The sequence below is a fragment of the Pezoporus flaviventris genome, unplaced genomic scaffold, assembly GCF_033815535.1.
Source record: "Pezoporus flaviventris isolate CSIRO_AGI_PZ_B2104156 unplaced genomic scaffold, CSIRO_AGI_Pfla_v1 ptg000021l, whole genome shotgun sequence".
Taxonomy (NCBI): Eukaryota; Metazoa; Chordata; class Aves; order Psittaciformes; family Psittacidae; genus Pezoporus; species Pezoporus flaviventris.
The window spans coordinates 5547397-5574438 of record NW_026892569.1 but is presented as its reverse complement, the minus strand read 5'-3'; the positions used below and the strand labels follow the sequence as shown (position 1 = coordinate 5574438).

Genomic DNA, 27042 nt, shown 5'->3' with positions numbered 1-27042 from the left:
AGATCATGCAGCTAGGTTGCTTGTGAGAGGCAGTAGAAAATTGCAACTGAAGAGCAAATCATGATCTTGCCATCTGCCTGGAAGGAATTATTATATAGGGTTTGCTGTCAATCAGCCAACCTGTTCTGAAGCAAAGGCAGAACAGTATATGATTTTTTTTCTCCATGCTCATTTCATGCACTAATTCCTTGCTCAGAAACGAACCATTTCCAGCACTAGTACAGCACAGGGGGCTCTGACTGAAGCCCAGCCCTGCAAACAAGTAGGTGACGTGCGGAATAGAGTGCCTGAAGTGTTATTCTTAAACAGCGACAAAGCCCATAGCTGTGACAAGGAATTAAATCTTAAGATGTTTGTTAAAGTGATGGCATCAGGGCAGTATTGGCTGTTGTGCATCACATAGTCATGACGATTCTCACTTCTTTTGTGTGTTTCAGTGGGAGAGCTTTCCCAAATCTAAATGCCTTTTCTGTTGCTTTCTACTTGTTGGTGGTTTTGGTTCTGTTTTTATGAACATAGCTAAAGTCAGAAATTGTCTGCTTTTTCAAAGATTTTCCTACAAACTCTAGGATCTAGAGTACAGTATTTGTGTTCCATCCGTAACCAAATGTTCCCTAGGTAGCACCTCTAACATGAGGATCTCCAAGCATGCTAAAATGGGTGTGTTGAGGCCACTCTGTGTTCCTGCAGAAACCAGGGCATTTTAGAAGTAGTATATTTACATATAATTTAAGACCATATAATGATTCCATTATAGGAATTCACATTGCAGGGGGTAAGTAGCAAAGAAACCTCTTGATAATGGTTTTTTTTTTCCACCACTGGCTTTCTTTCTGATAAAGTAGAAGTAAATACACAGGTTTGCAAATAAGCTATTTGGTCAATACCGTGGTGTAATGTAACAGCTGAGATTTCCTCTGCAGCTGAAGCCAATGCAGAGTTAGTAGACTTCAAAGTGTTATTTTCAGGGTAGCACCTGGAGTTATAAAGACCAGAAGTGCAGCACTGCAGAGCTGAATTGGCTCCTTGCATTTGTTTTTTGCAGAGGTACCAGCCAAAGCTTTCGTTCTAAAAGATGCTTCTGAGCACAGGGTGGTGTGCTGTGCCAGGATGTGTATTTGATGTGTACTGGAGCACCCAGACATTTCACAGCCAAGAGGAGCATTAAGCTCAGAGCTGAGCTCCATGCTTCCCTAGCACACAGCACAAGCATCTGGCATGTTTCCCAAATCAGCCTGATTGTGCCTTGTCACTGGGATTTACTGTAACCAAGATATGCTTTGCACCTGATAGTCTTTTTGAGCTGTGCTGGATTGTGAACACTTAAAAGGCTCAGGTGGCTTGAGTTTAGTTCCCAATGTGGTGAGGGAGGTGGGGTGTGTGGGGTTGGGTTATGGTGGTGTTTGCTCTAGAAGTGGGGAATGCAGCTGAAAATATAGAAAGATGTTTCTGAGTTATGGGAAGGCAGAAAGGAGCTAAGCCTGACTGTGAGCTCACGTTACTGTTTAAGGTAGGTGGTTTGGAACTAGACTTTTGGTGTTGGAGAAGTGGGTTCCTGGTTGTGTTCATGGTGTGTTGGGGAGGTTTTCTTTTCTTGGTGATGTGAGGGATTGCGGGTAGCCAGGAAAGGGCTGGTGTATTTTTGAGCTTTGCTCTTTGTGGTAGCGTTTTTGCTATGATTTCTGCGTACTTTTCCTACTATTTTCCGTATGCAAGGAGGAGGTGGGAAGTTGGTTGGGCTGGGGGAGAGTCTGCCACAGTGGAGCTGAGAAGAAGATGCAGTATCGAGATGGGGGTGACTTGCTGCAGTGCTATAGGGAGGAATCTGTTCTTTAGATAGCTCTGTTTCTATGATGATGTCTGAAATATGCCAACTTGGACAGAAGGAATTTACTTTAGTTGCTGCTGAAGCCTCTTTTTTTTATTATCTGTGGATAATGGAGCTCTATTGTTTGCTAAGCTTAACTGAAAGATAAGAACATAGCAAGCCTAGAGGGAGTGAAAACTGCCCAGCAACCATGTCTGAACTCACCATAGTGAATTTGCTTCCCAGAGTGTCTCAATTATGTCGTTTCTGTTGGATTTATTTATGTTGTGACTACTGCAAACGCTTGTACTTTTGTGTCAAAATTGACTTTCAGCAGAGGAAGTAAATGCTGAACCTATGCTTGAGGACTGATATACTGCAATGGCTAAATTAAATACCCAGTGTCCTGTCTGACTGTAGAAGTACCAGTTTTCAGTTCATGCAGCTTTGGCTCATGATTTGTTTCCTGTAGGTGGGTCTTGGTGTGTAATGTGGTTTTAGCTTGTTTGGAAAGGCAACTGCAAACTGACGGTAGTAATAGTCTGTTCTGAAACTAGGAGTATTTCAATAGTATTTAAAGTAATGGGTGCAACCAGGCTAACATGAGGATGCCTGGGCTGAAGGCTCTCGAGTTTGTGCTAAATAGAAGTATCAATGCTAAGATTCTGGATTTTCAGATCAGGATGATCTCTCCAGCTAATATATATCTGATAAAGGCGAACAATATCACTACTTGACAAGAACACCATGGTTTTTTAAAGTTTGATTGCTTTGCTTTTTGGTATCTCTGAATTGAAGCTAAACAAACAACTTGTCTCCATGATCTGAAGGTTATGTTTTATGTTTATATTTTGAATATATCGAGCGCTATTGAAGCTTTGTTGCATGATAACAATGTACTGCACAGATAATTTGGTTAATCCTTAGCAAGTACTGATCTTGTTGGCTAATGGCAAGTTACAGATAAGGGTTGAGATTTTTTTCTGTGCGTTGTCCTACATACTTTAAAAATAACTGGGACAAACTTTTTGATATAAACTTGCTTGACAAATATAGATGTGTTCTTTCCCCCTCTCTCTTTTCTCTCCTCTCAGGCATGGAAAAACTGCAAGAAGCAGAATCATTGCCTCCCAAACACAGTAATTGTGGAGACCAGACATCCCTTTAACAAACAATAGCACCATCTTTAAGGTAGGCTGGGTGAAAGACCTGTGAAAACCTTTCCTTTTGTGCTCTGTTCTCACTTCTCCCTGCTTTTGTCAATATGCAGACTTGTTATATTTAAATAACAAGTCTGCATACTGACAAAAGCAAGGAGAAGGTTTCACTGGTTTTCAGTATACGAGCTACTTACAGCGCTGTTGTGGCTTGCTTTGTTCTTGTTGGCTTTTCTAATGGCTGTGGCTATGCCATCATCTTGCTGGTTGCATCTTCCCTGTATGTTCTGGGGTGGTGGATGGCTGACGAAACCTGCCAAGCAAGGCTGGGGTGGTAGCAGGGAGAGAGATATTGTGGTGATGTGGCATCGGATAACAAGGTGGGAAGGAGCCATCAGATTCAGCAAGCAGAGCTTCTCCACTGGGTGTGTTGTGCTGTTCCCTGATGTTGCTGTATCCTTGGCTGGCCTCCAGTACATCCATAGCTGCACTATGCTGGAAATGGAAAAAAATCTCCCAGGATCCTGTATTTTGAAGTGGGACAAAAAAATGTATGAGCCAGTCCCTGGGCTCCCATGGGAAATAATTTCCGTGCACGCGTTGTTCAGATCTACTTCTTCAGGCTTTTGGTGTGTGCAGTCTTTGTGTTTGGCCGGCAGAGGCTGTGGTCACAGGCAGACAAATCACCAAGTATTTCTTTGAAGTGTTTCCTTCATGAAAAAATGATTCAGCCTTCTAGCTGAGCTTTTCATGGTGAGCATGGTTGCCTCTAGACAAATCAGTGCATCTTGTTTTGCCACTGGGAAAGCTAAAGGAGAAGAAAGCCTGACAATACAGGCTACAGGATTTAATGCTGTTAGAGAAGACATAAGGAAAGGAAATGGGTTCAGTTCAGTCACTGAGATTGGACCAGGCCTCCTTCAAGAGATGAAGAAAAGTGGTGGGCACTGAGGAGTCTCAGGGCAGGGAGGCTTTTCCTGGCTGTGTATCAAATGTTAGTAAGGAAGTGGATCACCACTGTGAGCATCTGGCTGACAACTGGGGATGTGCATGTAAAACATCAAACATTGACGAACTTCTATGCGCTTAATGTGGCATATAAGTGTTTGTCTGGGAAAAGCTGATTTCTAGGAAACACAAAGATCTATGTGCTCTTTCTTGTACTGGAAGAATCATGCTTTAATGTTTGTGCTCCCTGTACCACTGGGGAAAGAAACCAAGAGCTGGAAACACATAGGGAGGCTTAGGGCTCTGGATAAAGGTTGCTGGTTGGCTTGTTTTACTCTGGGCTTTGTGGTTGCTGTTCAGGCAACATGTAGGCAGATCAATCAATCTTCACATGCTCAGCTGCTGGCTTTCCATGTGGGCTGGTTTTCAATGGAAGACAAGCTGTGGGCAGGCTACAGGGCCAAGCAAAGCTTCTGTTCTCATACTTTAAAAAAAATTTCCACGAATCTTGTGGGCATAAGACAAAAGAGGGTCCATAACTTGGCATTCAGTGGCAGTAAGGTAAAACTTGCTTTTAGGCTACACCTGGCTCATCTGGGGTAGGAACATGTAGGTATTGTGGAGCTGCAATGTGCACTGCCTGTTGCCCAGGCAGCAGCCAATCTGAGTTTGGCTCTATGGGAAAGAGCTTTGTAGGGTGGGTGGAAGCAGCTGGAGGGGATGGAGAACACAGTCTGTTGAAAGCAAAGCTTCATTGTCCCAGGAGCACTAGAGCTAATGAGCTTTGCATTTCAAAGGTGATGAGCCTTCTTTAGACCCTGCAAAACAGCGCCTGGGATTTGTCTTGTTAAATCTCTACATGGAGAAGGGGTGCCTATGGGGGTGGAGGAGAGAGGCAGAGGAGGCAGCATGCAGATAGTAGAGGCCAGAGGCCCTTATTTGGGTGCAAGTACCAATCTGCTGTCTGCATGAGTCTGCCCGAGTTGCATATGCTCTCCTCACAAGGAATTGTGATAAATAGAGGTTCAGGCAGTAAGGAGCATTTATTTTTATTTGCCTATTTTTGTCCTTCGGTTGGCATCTCTAGATGAATGGTGGAACCAGGAGAAAAAGGTTGTTCTCCTTGTGAATACAGTTGTCTTGCGTGAGGCAGTCTTTCTCAAAGGCGGTTTGATGCCTCATGACCCCTTGGAAAATACCTTCACCTTGAAAGTATCATGCTGATGTAATGGTCTGGTTTTGGCAATCCTGCCAGCAACCCCATGGAGTCTTTCAATTGGAGCAGTTTTCCATTCTCTGTGACAGGGAGAGCTCAGGTCCTAGTCTCTGTCCTTCCGGCTGCCACCAAGCACCAGAGTGGAGGTGAAAACACCTCCTTTTGATGCTTCACTTACCGGCACCCAGGCATAGACCGCATAACCCAAAGTCTGTTTTGCTCTTCTGCACAGCCTGGACCCATCCTGTCCCAGTGCTGGCAGGAGCTGCCCAACCTTTGGTCCAATCTCCCTTCTTCCTAGAGACAGACTACTTTCAGCCTTCTCTTTCCATGAGAAAGGATTTTGAAGTCTGCAGACTGTTCACTACTACCTTATTTTTCCTTCCTTTTTGTCTTTTTCCAATGTGTCAATGTTAGTAGCCCTGCATTCAACACATGAACCCATGGGCACATGTAAAGCATCATGCCCTTCCTGTCAAAGCCAGTGACACCTGAAGTGAGGAGGCTAAGTAAAGCCCCAAAGCATCAGGTGAAGATGACACTGTGCCCAGCTCAAAGCAGGATAAGAGGAGCTGTTTCATGTTTCATTGGTCCACTGAAACTTAAAATTGGCAGCAAAGACATCAAAGCAGGTGTGAAGATGCTTCTGCAAGATTTGCCAAGGACTCCTCTGTTCCTGTCTGATGCTGGGAGGCAGGACAGGGAAAAGGTAGCAAGCACAGTCTCTTTAATAGTCTCTTCTGTTCCTCTGATCTCCCCCTTACCCTGCAGAAGCAACATGTCCTGTTTGTGCAGAGCTTGTCCTGAGCAATAGCAGCATCTGTCAGGGGTTACAGTGGCATTAGCCTCATGGAGTTGGGAGTTAGCAGTTCTTGGCAGAGTGACAGTTCTGCTGTACCTTACATAAATCTGTATCTTGCATAAATCTGTCTCTGCCTACTCTGCCAAGGTGCGTGCTCACAATTTGTCTGATTCCTCCTGCTGTCCACAAGGCTTTCAGTTTCCTAGAAGATTTTATTTGCTTCTTGAGGCCCCTCTTTCCTCACACCTTCCCACTCCATACCTTTTCCTTCATAGTTTCCCCATGAGTTGTAAAAGGAACATACCTTGTTAAACAGGTGTTATTGTAAAGTAAACTCCCATCACCTGCCCCTTTGAGGTGCTGCAGAAAGCCTCCCAAAGAGGTTACTTGCACGTAGTACTTCATGGTACTTGGTGTATGTTGGTTGCCTCTTGTCAGCTTCTTTGGATGCTACTAAACCTTGTGAAGGGCAGAAAGTAGCAGCAACTGTCCCTGTTCTTGGCCTTCTTCCAGAGTGTAGCGGATTCTTGGGAAAAACAAGAAAACCTTTATTAACTGGAACATATCCCAAACCATGCTTGTGCTGTGTGCTTCCATACAAAGCACCTAGAAAAATAATTGACCTCTTGAAAGCATATCTGGTCACCATGGGGCTTGCCCTGAGCCACACTCTTCATCCCAGCACTACTCGGGGACCTGATGGGATCCATGCTACAGTAGTGGCCTGTGGAGGGGCCACTCATCAGTGCTCTCCAATGTCATTTTGTCACACCCTCCTCCCAATTGCTTTACTGCTTTATGGCTGTAATAAAGAGCTGCTCAGGTGCACTGCCAAAAAGCAGTGTAATGTCGGTCTGCAGGGCCAATCTCTTAGTATGTATTACCCAATAAAATGCAGTGGCTCCTAAGGAGTGTATGGTCTGTCAGATAAACTCATTGCACCTCTTAGAGACTCCTGAAATATGTGTCCTTAGGTGCTGAGAAGGAAGTACTTGAAAGTAAGGGTATTATTGCTATTGGTTTGGAGTCTAGAGCTCATAAGCAGGGAACATAGTACGTCCTTCTACCACAGGTTATCAGTGGAGGAAAAAAGTCTCCCACATTGTGTTACAGCATCCGCCCTGGGCTCTTAAAATGGAAGTTTCTGTTTTGTCTCTAAGCCTGCCTTCTTTTGCAGGCAGAGCTGGGAGCTGTAACACAAGAGGATAGTATGTATTAAGTCTATACAGTGGCTCTCGAAAAAAAAATAATTACATATGGTACAGGAGGGAGAGGAAACTATTCCATTCCTGTAAATAGCCACTTAAAATGCGAATAAGAAATAACTGTAATAAATAATCTGAGCTTTAGCACTTAGGAGGTGCTCTTCTCCCCATTGTCTGCCGAGATGCGTCAGAAATGGACTTGGAAGGAAAGATTTCAGAGTTGTGGCAAGCTGTTGGAAAGCCCATGGGAACATGTAGGAGTCTCCTGCCGTTCCCTGCCTCTCCCGTGTGTTTTGTTGCACTTTCCCTGCACCACCCCTCCCCGTTCAGTCTCATTTGCTTCTTGCGAGTAAGTGCAAGAACAACGCCCGGGGAATAAAGCCTCCGCCGGCAGAAATCACGCATCTCCCAGCCAGCTCATTGGGTGTTTAGTCCTTTGCCTTCCCACCAGCGCTCTGCCACCCTCCTCTGCCCATTCATACCTGCTCCTCGCAGACGAAACCAGCGGCTCCTGTGTGCAAAGTCTGAGTGCCGGTGCTCAAATACAGCTCCGGCTGCTAAACCCTGGCTATTAGCGGAGTGCCAGGCTGGGGCTTCCACTGAGGGGCTGTGTCGCTTTAAGGCATGTGATACTTTCCCGAGCAGGCATGTATTGAAATAGGCTCCGGTACTTACAGCGTCGTATAGCCGCGTACGTACCGCTGCCTTACTCTGCACTGCCCGCGCTGGAGTGAGGCTGCTCTGTCCTTAAACATAAACTGCTCCTCGTCCTTAAGTACCCTGGAAGCTGCATATTATCTCAAGATCACTTCAAAGGTCTCATCGAGCAGAAGGTGATGCTAGGAGATGATTTAAAGGTGAAAATGAGAAGGTTTCCACCCCTCAAACCTTGGCCACTTTTCTGACGGCAGAGTCTGAGAGCTCAGATGTCTCCTTTACTCTGGAAACAGGATTTGTAACGAAAAAAAAATCTTTTCTTTTTTTTTTTTAATCCTGATAAAGAAGATTATTGGGAAGCGATTAAAACCCCTTATTGTGATACAGATGGATTTAAAAAAGTGTTAGATCATTCCGATGAACACTAATAGAGTGCTCTGCTCTTGGTTGGATTACTCAGGTAAGGAGCTTCTTTAGGATTTAAGATGCAGAAGGCATATCTGGAACTCATCAGATAATAGGTGGAGGAATAGTCACTGCTATGTTTCTTTACTAGCGATGATGATCTGTGTGTAGAAGTGTATGTGATAGTTCTCTGACAAGTGCATAAAGAAATGCTTGTAAGAAATGCTGGGTTTTGAGCAAAGGTAGCTTGAAATATGTAGTTTGAGAGATTTTTATTTAAAATAACAAAAAAAGACAGGGTGCTAATAATAAAGCCTGAGTGGGCTGAGTAAGTCTGCTGTCCATGTGGCTGAGAATATGATGCTGGAGGAAAGACACAGGATCATTTAGCAGACTGCAGAAGTTTGGCTTTGCTTTGCCGTGTTCTAAAGTTCAGGTTAAATAAGCTGAATACCTGAAATGTCCCTATGTGAGAGTCGGCTTTCTCTTTTCCCTTATATAAAAAGCATGAGAGCACCAAGTAGGACAAGAAGGCATTAATTCCTGAAGACATGGGAAGCCTACTGGGAGCTCCCTGATCTGAGGGGATTGAATCTATTTTGCAAGATAAATAGGTCTAAAAGGAGAGGAGGAAAACTACACTGTACAGTGCAAAGTAAACAGTTGGAAATTAATTATACGTTAAGCAGTGTTTCAAACACTCGGTACAGAGAAAGGAAGAGCCTCATGCTGATAGGATAATGTTTTGGTATTTTCTGTTAATTATTCTTGTCAGTTTATGTGGTTCTTTTCAAGCAATTAGACTAAAAAAAGCTTCCCAAAGACTATGTGCTGCTTTAAAATCGAGGCAAAAGACTATTTTATGTGCATATAGCTTATAACCACTGTATGTCATTCTTTACTATTGTTAATCTCCTTAATGCAGAACCCCCCGATATAGCACATACAGACTTCTTATTGTTTCAATTTTTGTGTGAAGACATGATTTTTCTCTGTGAGAGATTTAATCTTTCAAAGTCTTTCTTGCTCTCTGAAAATGATGTTCAGCTGATTGGATTACTAGATAGAAACCGGCATCCTGTCATTGGCTGAGTAAGGAGAGTGCCTGAAGTTTGATTAATTTGGCAATATGAAATGGAGCAGAACGTGTTGTTAAGGGAACTGGACGATATGTAGCGTAGCTGAGCCTTGCAAAACTCCGGATCCTTGCAGGCACTGAGGAAAGAGCTGTTGAAGTTAAAAAGTAAAAGGGAAATTTAGACAGTACAATAATGAATACAGGCATGAAACCCACAGTTGTCTATGCTGGATGTCAAAGCATGCCAGCGCCTGGAGAAAAAGAAATTGCTCTTTCCTTTTGCTATAGGAATACTGTTGAAATTTTGACATGATGTGCTTTATGAAAAGATCAAGTTTTCTATACGATACATCTGAAATTCAGTCTGGCTGTGCTCCAGTCCCTTTATGTGCACAGGTCAAACAAAAGGAAGCTGATTTCATCTGGGGATGAGAACATAATTCTGAGAAACAATTACTTTGTTTAGCAGACAACGTCATGATTAAAAATTAATGTTTTTAAAAGTAAAAAACAAACTTACCTTCTGGGTCAGTATTTGCCTTCCATTCTTGGAGTGTTTTTGAAATGCATCTCTGCCATCTGAGGATGCTGTATGCATATCTGTAGTGTGTTTAAAATAGTTCTGATACAGGCTGGGCATCATCTTTTTTCAGCTTCCTGTGATTTTAGTTGTATTTTTAGTTTTTAACTCCCTTATAAGTTCAGCTATGGAGCAGTGTGGGAATGTTTTCCAGCCTTCTATTTGCTTTGTTTTTTAGTCCTCGGATCATTAGAGTTTTGGTTTTTTAGCACTGAATTATTAAAGTTATCTAGGCTCCTGTGTTGACATCTTGTTACCTCAGCCATCCTTTTTGGACATGACCTTAGTTGTATGACAAGTATATCCTGCAAGGGGGAATAATAACTGACACAAAAGACATTTAGGCAAAAGGACTGAAAAAGGAAAACAACTGAAAATACTGTTGTAATGGAAGCTGACTATTCTGTGTACTGTAAGGCATTGGATAATAATGTCTGTCTAATATTTTGTTTAGAGAATGGCAGTGGTCTCTGCAATGTCCTGGGTCCTGTATTTGTGGATAAGTGCCTGTGCAATGCTGCTCTGTCAGGGGTCCCTCCATCACACTTTCCAGCAGCATCACCTGCACAGACCAGGTAGGACTGAGATCAGCTGTGGGATGCCATAAGATTGCAGGCTCTCTGCCTGTGCTCATGTCTGTCTTGATAAATGATTGAATAATTGTAAAATCCTTTTAACTTTTATGAATTGCTTGCCTTCGTATTGCACAGCATCTCTTTTTGGTTGTCTAACATGTTGTGCTTTGCCAGTATGATGTTGGAATATTCATCCTTTAACATCACCTTCTAATGATTTCCCAACACAGGAATCCCATTTTGGATAACCGTTAAGTTTCTCTGTCTCTTTCTCTGTCCTTTCTTCTGTCTTTGCTTCTCCCAATTTTGTGCAGGTCTGGAATGATTTTATAAGTTGGAAAGACATTGTGACAGCACAGGTTGATTAACTTTGCAGTTACCTGACCCAGGCTGGACATGGATTTGTTACTTAAAATACTGGCACCAAATCTTGCTCATAGTCACTAGGGTTTACTGGCGGTCAGTCATTTACCTTGGCATAGACAAGAAGCACAGTTACTCTAAGGTTCTCAAGCTTACCCATAAAAATGGGCTTGCAGAAGTATAGCCCAGAGGAGAATTTGGGACTGTCTTCCAACGGAGTAAACGCCTGTAAAGTCAGAATAAATCCCACAGGTTAACAGTGGAGATTGCAGCTCACTTTGACTGTTGTGATCCACAGAGACTGCACATTAGGAGTTTTATTGTGTTTTTATTAATATAGATGGATTGTATAACTTTTTCAACTGATAATTACGCTTTTGAAGAATATCTTGCCGTGTTAAAAATTGAGGAGTCAGCATATTAAGGTTAAAATCAGATGGGCCAAGAATGTTAACAAATTTGGATCCAAATAGGGGACAAGTTTTAGGAGCTTTAGAAATGAAAGATGGAAAATGTTAACTTGCAGTGATGAATCATTAAACAAAGTGGCAACTAACACTTTAATGGTTTTAGATCTAATGTGCCTTCAAAGATGGACAGTCTTGAACTGTAAGTCTTTAGAACCCTTAATGACTCAGTTTTGCCAACTACTTTCATTGTCCAGAAGTCATAAGTATTGGCATTATCTTGCTTTATTGTCATAAAATGTGTAGTATAGAGGAATAAAGCTTAATCTTTGATAGACCAGCAGTTGGTGGCTGTATTAAAGCATCACCTTAACTAATGGTGTTATCTTTACTAGCTGGCACTGGAAGTTTAAGAGCATTTAAAGTTTGAATGGTGAGGTTCTTATTTGGGACTTGCAGAGAAATGAGTGAAATATTTATTAGAACCCAATTGTAAGTAATGCTATGGTTATTTGAGTCTGTCCCTCAGTGAAGGAAATAGGAAAACCCAGCCCAGCTAAACGGATAGGTAAAAGGAAAATGTAATCTTGTTTTGTACACTCGGTTGAAACAAGTGACATTCTGAGAAAAAATGAGAGCTGGGCAGATTCAGAGCTCTGCACATTTGCCTAAGCTTGAAAAATCACCTTTTTTATGAAGCAAGAACAGCAAGACACTGGATGCATACCAAGTGTTGGGGAAATGTGAAAAATGACAAAAATCTTTCACTCGGAGATGTGATACAGATAGAGTGAAGGTTTTACAGCTGCCTCATCACCTACTTAGAAACAACCAAGCTTTCCCTCCTGCAAGCCTTTCTCAGGCAGCTTCTCCACACCCTATGTGAATAAGATTGATGGTGTTCTGATCCCAGGCAGCCAATTTCAGTCTCTCAAGAAATAATCCACTACGTTGACAGATGAGTGGAATTTGACATGATGTTCACCTCAGATTCAGATTGTGCTGCACCTGGGAAGTACCAGCTAGTGAGCGTCCTTTAGGGAAACTATTAGAGATTTTGGACAATTTCTGCTGTCACAACAGAAAGTCAAGAGAGTGGGTTTATTTTATAAGGCCATGAATTTGCAGTCTGCCAGCTGAGTGTGAAAGGTTGTACATAAAAAGGGATGGAAATACGTTAACTAGCAAACTGAGTGATTTTTAATGTATTCAACTGCAGTCCCAGAGCACACCCTATTTTTCATATTTATAATATTAGGAATGCGTCATTTACTTTTAGTTAGTCGCTCTGTAAGTAAGATTAAAATGTTCAGCCAAATAAAAGTGAATAAAAAAATGGATGCAGATGAGCCATTGCATAATTTCAGTAATTTAATATTTGGTATATGAAATTTCAACTTATTGAATCATGGCAAGTATAACTGTAATCAATAGCATGCTCAGCATACCTTTTCTTTCAGTGTGTGATCTTCCATAGATAATGAGGTGCTCTAAAATAAGAGTATTTGAGCTGTTCAGCTCCATCATGGGGCTACTTTGGTACAAGATAACTGAAAAGGCAGGTTTCACCTTGTTTTGTGCTTCTCATGCTTTGCAAATAGAGTCTTGCTGAGCACAGGAAGGTACAGGTAAAAGATAAAATCCTCCTGTGGAGTGTATTTAGCGTAATAAACTTGAACTGAACTCGGTAGATTAGCATAGTGCATATACCCATATGTACTACTGGGGTTAACCCAGTTTTGAAACCGTGGACATCAAGGGCAATATATAAAGTGGTTAGTCTGTCATCAGAGATTTCTGAACTTGTTGCTTTTTCCTGAAACTTGCTTAAGCAAGTGTTTGAATGGGTTGAAACGGATTCCTGCATTGTACAAACACAAAGCTTAAAGCTTCCTTTTTCCGTTATAAAACGGAAAAATTATATTACACTAAAATAATAATACTTCCTTATTCAATTAGATTACCTAGTGCAAGGTATGAACCTGAAAACAAATGTGATAAATGTCTTTATGTGTCAGTATCTGTAATTGACTGTACCTTTATTTTCTGTGAAATGTTGGCAGGTGGGCACAGATAGTAAGGGTATAGTAAATATTGCTTGAATGTAAGATTGGTGATGCTGTATTATTTGTACCTGTTCATTTATACTTTCTTGTCATTAACAATGGAAAGTTTGAATGCTGCTGTTGAGCGCCCTTAAGTATTGGTGCCTGTTCCTTTTGTTTCTGATAAGTAAGGTGGGCAGGGTAGATCTTCAGGCTTCTCCTCTGGGATCCGGAGGAGACCTTTGGAATAAGCTAGCCAAACACCATTGCAGTGTAATTCCCCTTGGGTAATACACGTGACTTCCTGCAGGTTTTTACGACTGTATTTCATTTTCATGAAAATTATGTTAGGCAAAGGATGTGTGAAAGCATTTGCAAGAAAACCTTTATGTGGAAACAAGTCTCCATCTTTTTTTCAAGCATGCCGTTTCTCTGCGATTTAATGAGAAACAGTGGTAATGAGAAGAAATTCGCATTGACTGATTTAGGCAGGAAGATACACACAGTTGTAGAACTGCTGAATTGGCCTGAGGGTTAGAGTGGACAGGTTGTGATTTGTAGAGTTAGTTAAGTGCCTGTGATAGTCCATTGGTCATCTGATTGACAGGTTTGACCCTGCCCAGAGGTAGGAAGTAGATGCTGACATTTGGTTAAGATAACAAGATCTTAACAAAGTAAAGAATTTAACAAATAAAAAATAATCACAAGCCTTTCAATCATACAATATTTAGCAAATTTTCTGGCATAGTTCCATGATGAGGGATGTTTTGCCTCTGGTGAGGACCATCAGCTAGTATTGAATCACACTGGACAACATGGGCCATGTGCTGCTTAAAAATACAGGATTCACCTGTAAGTTTGTCCCAAAATAATTAGGTACACGTTAAGGATGCAAGGTTAGTTTTGCATACAGTGTAAAGATGTGAGGCAGACACAAGCAGAAACATGTACCTACTGTAGCAATACTGACATTTGCAGATATGTTAATTAAAAATAGGCTTGTTCCAAGGAAGAAGTCATGGACTGAATCAAGGCTGGAATCGTATGTCTGCTAAACATGAAGTACCTTTTGTTGTGACAGTAGTTAATGATGTACCCATCAAAAATAATCTCAAGAAGTGATTCTCTATACCTCATATAAGGAAGAAAATCAGTCTCAAAGCAATTCTATAAAAACTAACAAGCAACATTAACCTGAAGATGCTCTGCGTATGTTTCTCAGTAGACAGCATTTTGCAGAAACTCAAGTCTGTGGCTGTGAGCAAAAAATGTCTTCGTTCTTATCTTGGCCTTCCCACTGATTTTTATAGCCTTGGGGGAAACTGCATGTTTTCACACTTCAAAAGGTCTGCTGTTTTCACATGCTCAATATATGTGGCTACTCAGTTCAAAACAGCCTGGGAAGAATGCTGGTCTGAAACTAATTCCTCAGGAAAGTGTAAATAAAATATGTCTTTACTTTGTAGAGCAGTTGAGATTTGGTAGATGAATTCAACAGTATTCTTGCTCTTGGTATTTATAGAAGCAAGTGTAGGACTAGGTAGTTAATGTATAAATGTGTATGGTTTCCATGGTTAGCAAGTATTCCATTAATCGTACAGTGTGAAGGCAAACTGTTGCCTTCAGTACACAGTGTCCAAACTGCCATACAAGAACTTTGCCAGTACCCATCAGATCATGTCGGAGAGATAAAAGCTGGCTAGTGGTGTTTTTTCCTGTGTTAATTAAAATGAACAAATTGACAAGCTGCAAGGCCTGGTTCAGATTTCATTTACACCAGTAAATGCACAGGAAGTACGGTATGTATCCTGGTTTGTTCATGATCAGAAAAACCTAATCACAGTGAACTATTCCAGTCACCCACTGGAAATCATCTCACTTGTGAGACCTTCCTGTGCTATACCTCTGGCCTTCACAGTCTGTTCTTGAAAACATGAAACTGCCAGCTTCTAAGAAATCCAGGTTGGAGGTACCTAATGTATTCCTGATCACAGTCAAAATATATTTGAATGTATGTGGACCAACATTTATATGAATTTGTGTAGGCAGAGAACTGATATAATGAAATCAACACTTAAGGGTGAAGTAGGATTACTAGCAACATGATAGTGATGAACTGCCTACTGTGCTTATGTGATGCATGTTTACAGTGCATATATATATGTCAGAATACTTGTGACAAACTATATACTGTGTGTATATAATATATGTTGTATATATGTATTGTATATATGTATATATATAGTCATTGTGCATTGTTGTATATATAGTATATACACAGTATATAGTTTGTCACAGGTATTGCACCCTTATTTTTCTTCTATTTATTCTGAAACATGGAACCTCCAGAAGGAGAAACAACATGGGTATAGTGTTTGCGGCCAGAGAGATAGCTATGGTTTTGGGTTTTGGTGGGTTTGATGTTTGGTGTTTTCATCCTGGGGTCTGTAAGATGTTACTGTTGATGGCTTCTGCCTCTCAGGTAAAGGGAAAAGGCTAGATAGGCATTGCCAAGGAGCAACTAGTGCTCAATGGAGGGTCAAAGGCAAGGGAACACCTCTCTTCCTGCAGCTCGGTTGCAGGTGGAGGAAAGCTGTCACCAGTCACGCTGCTGAATGTGATGCCTTGTTACTTCTGATCCAGGGAGATGAGATGAGGCAACCTGAGGGGGAGCAGGTGTTGCAGCTCGATGGGCTGTGAAGAACAGCACAGCCAAGGTGTGCAGTGGGGCAGGGAGCAGACCGCTGTGCCCAACATGGCTCCATGGGAGCTGTGGGAGGCATGGCTGCATTCCCTGTGATTGCCCTCACTACACACCTAGTGTGGAAGAGCAATGGCAAGGTGCTAACAGCAGCGTTTTGAGAGAAAGAATGTGCTGTCTGTGCTGACAGTGTCTGTGCTCTGGTCTGGTCTCTCCTCACCATGCTCCTTCTCCATCCCGTGCCATTTCAGCTCTCCCTCAGGCCTCTCTGCAGGCAGCCACTGAGGCAAGTGTAAAGCACATCCCTCTGCATGGCAGAAGCTGCTCTGGGCAAAGAGGGACCAAAAAGTGCCTCTTGCTGTGACAGCAGGCACCTTCTCCTCCCACACCGGTATTGCTGAGCCTCTGCCCAAGTGCAGTCCTGGGGCCCCAGGTGAGACATGAAGGAACCTTTGAGTGCACTGCACTATTTGTAGCTTGCTGTCATGGTATTAACGACTGTGAGAATTCATACTATGGTGGTTAAGTCCCAAGGAAAATTTGGCACCTACAAATATAAACCCCAAAGGCAACCTACATAGCTCTCAGCTGAAGTATTTCTGCTGATAACATCAGAAACCTGGCTTTAATGATTAGCCTACTTTAGTCCAAGGCTCATTTATATTTTAAAAGGCAATATCCAAGTGCATTTCCTCATAAGATAGATGTGTTTTCTCCCATTAAGTTTCATATTGTTTTATCCTATCCCACCTATAATCTTTGCATTTCCCTTTCAATGTTTTCTTTTCCACTCTGCTGTGAAATCAACCTTTGCTGTGAGCAAGATTTATTTTCCTGATGGGATTCAGTATTTTTGCTATATTCAGATGCTCTGTACAGAGCAGTTCTCTCCAGTTAAACTAATTTTTTTGCATGGAGTATTCTTTTCCTTGTGCTGTAGGCAGGGACCTTGAGGACTGCAGCACAGTTGGACTCTTAAATTTATGGCACTCAGTCAGTGATGCACAGTGGGGAATTGGGGGTGTAAATTAAGCTGAATGAAGCTACAAAGCCCCATGTATGTATCTATGACTCGTATTTCTATGCTCTGTTTTAGAAGATTGTTACCAGACATCTCTCTTGCCTTCTGTATTGCTTTCAAAACAACAGTTTTCCCCTTAACAAGGGGTGAAGAAGCCAGTCATGCCCTTCTTGAAAGGTCAGTTCAGTGACAGCAGGTGCAGGATCACTGTTGCTATCATGGTAACCAAGAGTTGTGTCATAATGTTCCATTGTAATCTTTATTTTTACTTTGAGAGAACAGCTTTTCTTGGAACTGAATTGATGGCATGAATAGAGAATCTCATTAGTTCTTTTGCTGATGTGGAAGTGATTCCTTGAGAGCCAAGTGAAGTGTAGATGGACAGTCTGTTATCTGAGGTGGCTGAATTCCCTTCTACAGGGGCGCTCTTATTTCTGTGCCTTGTCTTTGAGCTACAAGCAATCTGGGAATAGTCTGCTCTATACTAGCAGCTCCCACCAGCAGTCACTTGTGCTGTGTGCTTTGAAGTTTTATTTGTGTATCATGGGCCTTGCCTTTCACTAAATGAATGGACAAGTAAAAGCCTCTTAAATGGTGATCCTTGTTTCTTGATTGTTAGGAGAGCTGCTGGTTGAGATCAAGATACGCATTTAATCTGTTCTTAATCATGATCCAGAACTTCTATGGGATTAATTCTTGTTTCTGTAGATGACAAATCTGAGTTGTGAGCCTTCATTGTGAACCCACTAAACAATGAGCTTCTTAACTTCTGTGTTTAATACAACAACTTCTTGATAACTTCTGTGCAGGTGAAAGCTATATTGACAGATAACTTGAGTGGAAAACTCCTACAAATATTGATTTATTGGAAACTGGGAACCTGACATTGTGATTTCCTCTGTTGTAAATAATGTCAGCAGTCAACAAGCTCTATAGATTGGCCTGAGCACAAGCAAGAGCCTCGGGATCTTAACTGCACTCACTGATAAAACTTTACTATCTTTTTCTTTTAGTGTCCTCATTAATGTACTCAAAACTTGCCGTTAAATATTTCTGGCAAGCAAAGCTTCAGTGTAATTCTGCTGTATTGTTGAGGGCTTATTAATGATAATCTTTTCTTGCAGAGTCTATTTATATTTGATCATGACATTAATTGGGTGCCAAAACAAACTAGAGTTAATTGTGTTTAATTAAGTGGTTGGGAGCAGGCAAGGAGAGTTTATTTGGAAATGTTGCTTTCATTGATTTATGTATTTTTTAAAGGAGCATGAATAAATGAAGGGAACCTGTTGTGTTTAGCACCTCTTTCCCTACCTGAATTACTGTTGTGACTGAACAGACTGAAGACTGGAAAAGTATCCATATTATATGTGTTCTTCTGTACAAACCTATGAAAAAGTAGGTTTCACATTCTGAATTGAAATAAAACCTAACCCCAAGCAGAACTGAGATCAAGTAACATTGAAACTAACAGTGAGGTAGTGGTCAGTATGACACATTTTTAAATGTGTCAGAGAAGAACTTAGCTCCATTTCAGACTCTACTGAAGGTGCTTTGGATAAGGAGGGTGTGGTAAAATACACTAAAATATTTCTTAAAATATGTAGCTTTATTTCTATGCTATTGTGATTTCTGCATTTTTCTAGCATGTGTTTCAAAATCAACTGATTTTACAGTTCAGAAGCATTTGAACACCAGCCTATTTCATGTTTTAATGCTAAAATCGGAACTGAGTGGAAAATTCGGAGGTCTTAATGTGGGGTTTATTTGAGTAAACGGTTTCCTAAGTTGAGACTGTGACTTCAAAGTAGTTTGGAATCTTTTTGCCTTCCTTGCTTCTGCCTTCATATTCTACACTGGAGAGGGGTGTGTGGAAATTTTCTACGTAAGGTTCTTGTTATCCCAGTGGCTACCCGAAACAAGTCGTCGTCCTGATAAATGAGTAAATCCTGTCTGGAAGCATATATTCAGATATGCCATTGGCTGTCGCTTTCCTGAAAGAAATGAAGACATCACAAACTTCAAATCCAATACCAATGCAGTAAGAAAGGTCTTGTGTGTCCTTCGAGCTGGTACTAGCTTCTGTTTTGGTTTGCAGCATTAAGGGGGTCTGCTGTTCCCAGAAGTTGCCTTTTTTTCCCCCCGAGTCTCTGCTGTTTTAAATAGGCAGCTCCTTATCTAGAAATAAGGAAATGATTAAATAATTGCTTGAATCATAAGCTATAAGGGCTACACTAACACTGTTTGCTGTGAATATCATTAACTCAGGTTCTTCCTGGTTACTTGCATTGGGATGCTTTCAAATCTGTGTGGTCAGTCAACCAGAAGTTACTGTTGTGTGTTAAAACAGACTCGAGGCATAAGTTGAAAGCACTAGAGGTTTCTGAGCTTGTGATTGGTTTCAGTGTGCCAGAGCAGGATCTGACAGAGAATGACTGTGTCAAAGCTGGTTCTCGCATCTGAGGTACAATTATTTCTGTAGCAGTAGTTTTGTGAGGCTTTAAAATGCAGCTTCCCCCAGCCCAGGCAGTTGGAAACAGTCTTTCCATGGCTGAAGCCTCAGTGCTTTCTCCAGGTCAGCTGCCTGGTAGGTGTGTTGGTCTTAAACTTGCTTTGAGTTTATCCAACAAATAGATAACTCCTTTAATTTTAATTTTGTTTTTCTTGGTATTTGTTATCTTTTTCTGGTTGGCAGGCAAGGAAATCAGGTGTACATCAAATGAAACCATTTGTTATGGATTGGTGCATGTGAATACCTTGATAACACTAATAGACGAAAGCTGGCAGGTGTCTAAATGCTATCTTTGGGAAAGAAAATTAACAAAGCCAAAATACTACTGATAGTCCCTAAATGAAGTTATTCAATGCCTAAGAGCAAGGCAATGCTTTTGTGTCCCCTCTCTTGACATTTTAAAGACAGAGTAATGCACAGTGAACCCTACTAAGTAGGTATGTGTCTGTAGCTCTCCCAGGACTACACTGTGTCAGGACATTCCCTCTGCCTATTAAAACCCATCTGCATTGACAGTAGAGGAGAGGGATGGGATTCAACTAGGCAAAAGCAGACAAGACCATTAATTATACTCCAGTGTGTATATTCAAGTTTGTCACAGTACACCAAGAATCAGAAATGCTTCCAGGCAGGATACTTAAGTGAGCCATGCAAAGGTGGGATTTATCTTCCTCAGTGTTCTGGTTGGAAATGTTTCGCACTTCCTTTTTGTCCTGAGAACAGAATTGGGTAATTGTTTAGTGCTGATCTCATACTGTTGATAGCATGCTGAGTTGAATGAATTTACAGTGGTTATTAGATATTTTATCTTGTACTTGTGATTGTTACTCCCATTTCTTTATGAGCCTGGTTGGACTCTTTTGAGTCTTAAAAGATGAGTGTGGACTCTGCCAAGTTCCCCAATCAAAGGTGTGAGGGGGAGTTGAGACACTGTTATGAGAAGGGAATTTTGATGTGCCCCGACTGGGAACAGGCTGTGGGCAATGAGCATCCTGTGTGTATCTGCATGTTGTATTTTCCATCCCTCCCAAACCACCTTTAGGAGGGTGCCAGATACAGAGGCTGTAATTTAGTGTAAGGTCCACAATGTAGCCAGATTACCTGCTGGTTTAGGTAGGTTTTTACCCTGTTTCAATCTTTTTGCCCCATTGTTTAGTCTGTCTGATAGGTTGTTTGTTGTTTTTTTTTTTCCTGCCTCCCTTTAAATCACTGTATTTTCTTTTAAATGTTTCTTTATGTAAGGTCTTATAGCTCTTCCTTTTAGAAGAGGCTCTCTGAACCTCCTCTTAAAGTCAATGCACCTTGATTTGGTGTTTGAGCAGCAATAGGTTACTTGATTTCATCCCGATTAGAACACCACTGTTATTTTTATAAAATAGTTCAAAGCATTGCTATTTGAAAATAATTGAAATGGAGCTATTTAAAAAGATTTGAAATGCTAAAATACATTTTCCACTTCTTGATATTCACACCGTATTTTAAGTGTTTTCTATCAAATCCTGGGGAAAATGTAATTTATAACATTTTTCACCCATATGACTGAAATCAGAGTTTTCCAGTGGGAAAACTTTCATAAGTACTTTGTCCTTGTCTCTGCAGCAGAATATGTAAGGCAGCATACTATCATAGTAGTTTCTTGGTTTTGTTTCTACCCTTTAGCCTTCCTTAGGCTTTGATTTTTGTGTACTTTTGTGAGCAAGATCTTCCTCCCTTATACCTCCAAGTTTCTCCCTGTTCTCATGCTGTATTGTTGTCAAGACACCTTGTGTAGGCCATGACATTACCAGACTCCAGCATGTTGGTCAGACTGGGTGATGCAGGCTCTAGAAAGTAGCCTTTTGACTGGGCAGGATGGATTCTGAAAATGAACAAATACTGGTGATAGTAACAGGCGCCAAGTAAAGGGAAGGGATTTGTGCTTTCACTGTGAACCATTAGGTGGTTTCCTCAGTAAAAACTTCCTTGACTTTTTAGATTGTATTTGAATTGGCTTTGAGCTGCCTGTCACTGCATGCTGTTTTGTGATGATGTACCTCCTATGAGCAGTGTGTATCAATCAGTTCTTTGGTACAAGTCATACTCTTTTGAGGTTCAGGCTCTGCAAGTTCCCCCTAAATCCTGTTCTTATGTAAGTTGAATTCTCTGCTCTTGTTCTGTGCTCTTATTTTTGTTTTTACTCTAGCAAAGGAAATAGTGTAATCTATAGTGTCTAGGGAAGGGAATGAAATACAAAGCAGTATCATTTCTATAGTGAAGCTCTTCTGATGAGGGTTATATGTCTTTAGTATGCTGCTCTCTATATCTGAGGGACTGCACTGTTTAACAGGTGAGAAGAGATTATCCCTTAGTCCCAACAGAATCTGTGAATCAAAGTTTGTTAGGAGAAATTCACACAGAGTTTAGAATGTAAACCTGCTTTTAAATATAACTATAGCAAAATAATTTCCTCTGAATAATGCACGTGCATTGTCTGAATTACAGAGGTCCTACTGTAAGCTGTGTCCTGTCTCCTATTAAAGTGCTTTAATGTCCAGGTTTCACATAGGAATGAAGCAAAACTAGAACAAAATTCAAAAATGCCTTTCTCAGGAGGGATTATTTCATATTCTGATAGCATGTACAGATCTGAGAGCATCAGTGTTTTCTGCAAAGAGAATGTTGTTTTACAGGACACCCAACCAACACCTGCCTTGGGTTCTTTTCCTTCTCTTTATGTGCAACACCTGTGCAGTCTGTACATCCAGCAGTGGAATAGATCATCTGAGGATTCTGAGATCACCATTATAATCATATTTAGGGCAGCTGAGATGCAAACAAGTGAGGTTTTGTTATTCTGTTCCTCTTGTAGCCTCTTAAGTGAGGTTGGTGGCTGCCAGACACCATCCTCCCAGCTGGTACCTGAAGCAGGCATCCCAATCCTTAGTGCTCTGTTCTTTGGCAAGGCTTGTTGTGGCAAGTACAAGTGCTGCTGTGAGCTGGGTGATGGATCATGGAGGCTCTGAGCTCGTTCTTTTCATGAAATCAAGTGCTTTGCTGTAAGCCAACTTCACGCAGGCTTAAACTTTCATGGTGGTTAAGCTATAATCTATCAGACTGCCCCAGCTGTGAGGTGTAAAGAGCCTTCACGTTCACTTACTGTTACTCAATTGACGAACAAGTTGTACTGCTGTAGTGAATTTTTCCCCTGTGTCCATGCTCTCAGCTGAACCACAGGCTCAGCACAGGCAGGCACTGAGGCGTTTGCTTCCCATGTGGAGCTTCCCACTTTTTACTTAATTGCCTCCTTTAAGAGATGAGAAGGTTGGGCTTCTCTTTGGACAAAAAAGGCTTCAGTTTTCAGCGTGTTTCTCACTTGAAGGCTACACTTCCCACCAGAGTTATGTGATGCTTCCAATCTTTCACAGGCAATGTGATGACTCTGCTAAACTCAAAGCGTATTTTTTGTAAAGTCTGACTTGCAAATCTTACTAACTGCACACTGTTATCTCCGTACACTTGCAGGCCAGCTACAGCAGCACAAAAACTTACAGCAGGGTAAATCAGGTTTTCTAATAGGGAAAAAAATAAGACTATTTGCTACAATTGAAAAAAAAAAAAAAGAAAAATGCCTTATTTTTTTATTGCTTCTAAAGACAGATTGCTCTGGGGAAACACCTAGAAGACCAGTCCCACATGGACTGTGCTCTGTGGGATCCTAGGTGGAAAATCACTTGAGAACGGTGTCTTATTTGGTCCAGTCAAAGGTATGGGGAGTACTAATTAGGGTTATGATGCTGTTAAGGTTCTGCATGTACTTCCCCACTAATGGCCCTTTTCTGGCTGCTGCTGTGGAGTTTTGAGCCACCTGCAGAATTTTTGCTCTGGCTGGAACCTAGAAAACCTAGGTCTGTATTGATTGTAAAAAAAGTTCATTTTTACCTCTTTTAAGTGCTTAAAGAATTGTAGCAAACTTTATTTTCTCTTGTGACAAGTTGTTCATTTATTTTTATAGGCTGAAGGAATACAGGGTAACACTCCACATTTTGCAAAGCATTCTTTTGTTGTGTGACTTATAGCAGTGTAAATAATGGAAGTTTTCTCATTTGACAGCCAGAGCAGGATACCAAGTGTTGGTTTGGTGCAGCATTTGCGTTTTGAAATTAGTTTAGAAATGGGAAAAAAAACAAAACTGAAACCATTTGTTGTGTTTCTAAACACTGAAAGAAAAGTGAGGAAAATGCCAGATTTAAAAAAAAAAAAGGCTAGAGAAGCTACTGCTTCTATTAAATAGATTTAAATCAGAGTATCTCTAATCACAAGCTATGTTCTGCTATAGGGGTTGAGCCTTGATCTTTCTCCCAAAAGTAGAGCTTGGATATTAACATATTGCATGAAGGGAGAGTAACTTCAGTCCCTCTTGAGTTTTCCATTTTGGATAAACAGTTAGGTAGGTGGGAGAGCAGAGATGGGACATCAGGATTATTTCCTCATGTGCCTTAAAAAGGGCAAAAAAGTCAGCCCGTTGCTTAGTCTCCACGTGTAATGCAGTGTTTTTGGTAAGGTGGAGTGGTCTGCCAAAAAAGTGATGGAAGAGGCAGTACTAAACTCACTGCCACCAAAACTGAGTGCGTAGAGGGGTTCTTGGGAGGTGGTGGCAGATGCCAGTCACTGGGAATTAAATGCCTGTGAAAGGGAGACTTTAACAAACAAAGGATGAGTGTTTTAAAAAGTTTGCTGCAAAGTTTAACCTCTGGGAAGGGCATGCTTTGGTTTTGCTTTTGTTTTGGCAGAAAAGGTTGGAATATTGCCTGCTAACTCACTGTCATTCAGGTGGCTTGTATTTTCTGCCGTTCTTCTGCTGCATTTAAACATAAGGCTTGAACTGTGGCTTCTTTCTCTCTCTGCATTTTGGAGGAGGCCAAGGCTGCACCCTGTGGCCTCTGTTCATTCAGAAAGAAGCAGAAGCCCAAGGGGAGGGAAGGCAAAGCTTTGATGTTTGTCTGCTGTACTGTTAAGGTCTCTTGCTGACTTCAGAGTCATCTCAAGATCTTTGCTAATTTAATGAGCCGATTTCACTTGTCAAGGTGACAGTTATCCATGTCAGAAACCAATACTCCTCCTTTAATGCACATCCATAGCAGGTATTTTGCTGTCCTTGAAGACATAGGCTGGAATATCTCTGTTTCAAGAGATCCTTCTATTTTACTTTTGAGACTTGGTATTAGAAACATGTTTCTTTAAGTGATAGCATCTGCCTTTGTCATTTTAATGTGAACTCTGCTCTGCTTTGCAAAGCACCACTGTTCTCTTCCAGAGAAAATGTGATCGTTTATCAGCATTGAAGCTCTGTGTGCTGTAATATTAATCGTTGAATCAGCAGGAGTTTAAACTTGTATCTACTTGTGCCTTTTTTGTAACAAGTTCTTGGGAGGGTGGTGGGTTTGTGATGGGTTTTTTCTAGTGGCCCTATTGGATTTCAGTAAGACTAATTGCGGTAAATGAGTTGGAGACTGTGACACTTTTAGTGAAATATATAGACTTGGCAAAAAAATAAATCTCCTGGTAGGAACACACCAGTTTTAGTGGGATCCAAATTTCAGTAAAAGAGAACAAAAGAGAGGCTGAGATTTTGTCAGCAGTATGAGGAGTTGTATGGTGCCCTGGGCTTTTCCCTGGGAGCTGCTGTGCAGATGAAGGCCTTGACTGGGCTGTTGAGTCTGTCTGAATTTTCCCTTTCCTCAGGACAAAGTCTGATTCAACCAGTGAGACAGTTGTTCAGCACACAGGGAGCTGACGGCAGGACCTGGCAGCGGCATAACAAGTGAATTGGGTTTGCATTGCAAGGTTTTGATTGTGAAGGGGCTACAGGGGTGGTTTCTGTGAGAAGCTGCTAGAAATTCCCCCATGCCTGACAAAGCCAATGCCAGTCAGCGCCAAGGTAGACCCACTTCTAGCCAGGGCTGAGCCCATCAGTAGGGCCTCTGGGATACTGGAGCTAGGAAAGGGAAGAAGTTACTGAGCAAGAGCAACTGCCTGTGGAGAGACAAATGAGACTATGAGAGATAGTCCTGCAGACCCTAATGTCTGTGAGGGAGAAGAGGAGGAGGTGCTCAGGTGATTGAGTGGCTTTGGTGGCCACCCCACTGCACCAAGGATTGTTTTTCAGCAGCCCAAACTTCTTTCCAAAGCCTTGTGATTTTGTGAAAGTACCAGCCTAATTCTGTGTGATATCTTTTTAAGTTGTTACCCAGCTCAGAATATGACTGTAGCTGTCAAATCTTGCAGAGCCCCAACTTTCTGCCAGCAGAAATAGAATGGGGTGTAAAACACTTAGAATAGGTTTTGACAGCCCTTCATGTGGAATAGAAAATGTAGATTCATTTCATAGCTGACAAAGAACTGATTATTTATGTTTCTTAGAAAACAGCTAAGAATGTCTAAGAACCTTTTTTTACCATTATGGATGCCTTTCCTCAGATTTCCACATCGTTCTTTTTGAATCGTAACCAACTGAGATTAAACAACAAATGGCCTCTGAGATCTGTCATTTTCTGCAATGATTTACATAGGATGGTGCCCATAAATTATGGAGGCAGCTACTGGATACTGTGAATGAACAAGTACTTGTGATGTAGTTTTGAGAAACTTCCTGTAAATTGTACCAGGAGAAGATAATGGTCCTGTTCCATAAAAAGCTGCTTAATGTTTTCAGGACAATTTGCCATGAGGCAAAGGTGGTTTTTGTTGTTTTTTAGCATAAACCCATGAGGTTTTATGCCGGATTATATCACTCTCTGCCTATCTCTTTTCTCATTTCTTTTACAGTGTCATCTAAATTTCAAAAGAAAAAAATGTACCTCTTGTAACAGGGAAAGGATGAAGATTTTTCATCTTTCTCTGGTGCTCTAAATACTTTGACATCTGTAATATAACTTTCTCAGTAAATAATTCACCCAGCTTTGGACACTTTCTTTTGTCTGAAACATCTCCCTCTTCTGAAATGGGAAGTTTTGGAAAGATGCTATAAGAAAAGAAGGCTTAATTTAGCTCTGCTGCCGAGTCTCTTTATTTATGGCTGCTGTTATTTTATATATTTCCTTCCATTATTCCTTGAGGAAGGTGGCAATTTATCTCCCAAAACGATAGTGTTGGATATGTATATGGCCAGGCATATCTAACCTTTATGTTCTCAGTGGTGTAGGCATATTTGCATACAAGCCTCTACCTCACCTCATCTTATAGTGCAGAAACCCATTTTTAGTGTACAGAGCTGGATTCCGTACTCACTTTCTTCACAGAACATTGTTCTTTTCTTTTCTCTTATTCATCTTAAAGTAGTCCATAGTGTGGATGTTCAGAGCAGCAAAGTCTTAGTCACTTTTGTGGATAAGTGATGTTTCCCATCAGCTTACCAGTTCTTGCAGTCAGTTGTCCAAATAGTCACAAGGGGTTTGGGTTTGGTTGTATTTCCATTGGGTCTTAATGAAGACTGAAATGTTTTGAGGTTTGCTATTGTGGAGAGCATCTTTCTTCATTGTGCAAATGCCAGTCTGGAACAAAATGCTTCCCCCAGGACCATGGCTT

General features: G+C 41.3%; 1 protein-coding gene across 1 annotated transcript in view; it reads left to right on the top strand.

The window, feature by feature from the left end:
* Positions 1-7181: 7181 nt before the first annotated feature.
* TAFA1 (TAFA chemokine like family member 1) overlaps positions 7182-27042 on the top strand; it is a 223865-nt gene continuing 204004 nt past the window's right edge. Inside the window, exons 1-2 of the mRNA XM_061455773.1 lie at positions 7182-8252; positions 10310-10430. Coding sequence (XP_061311757.1) covers positions 10313-10430 — 118 coding nt within the window. The 5' untranslated portion in view covers positions 7182-8252; positions 10310-10312. The remainder of the gene's footprint in view (positions 8253-10309; positions 10431-27042) is intronic.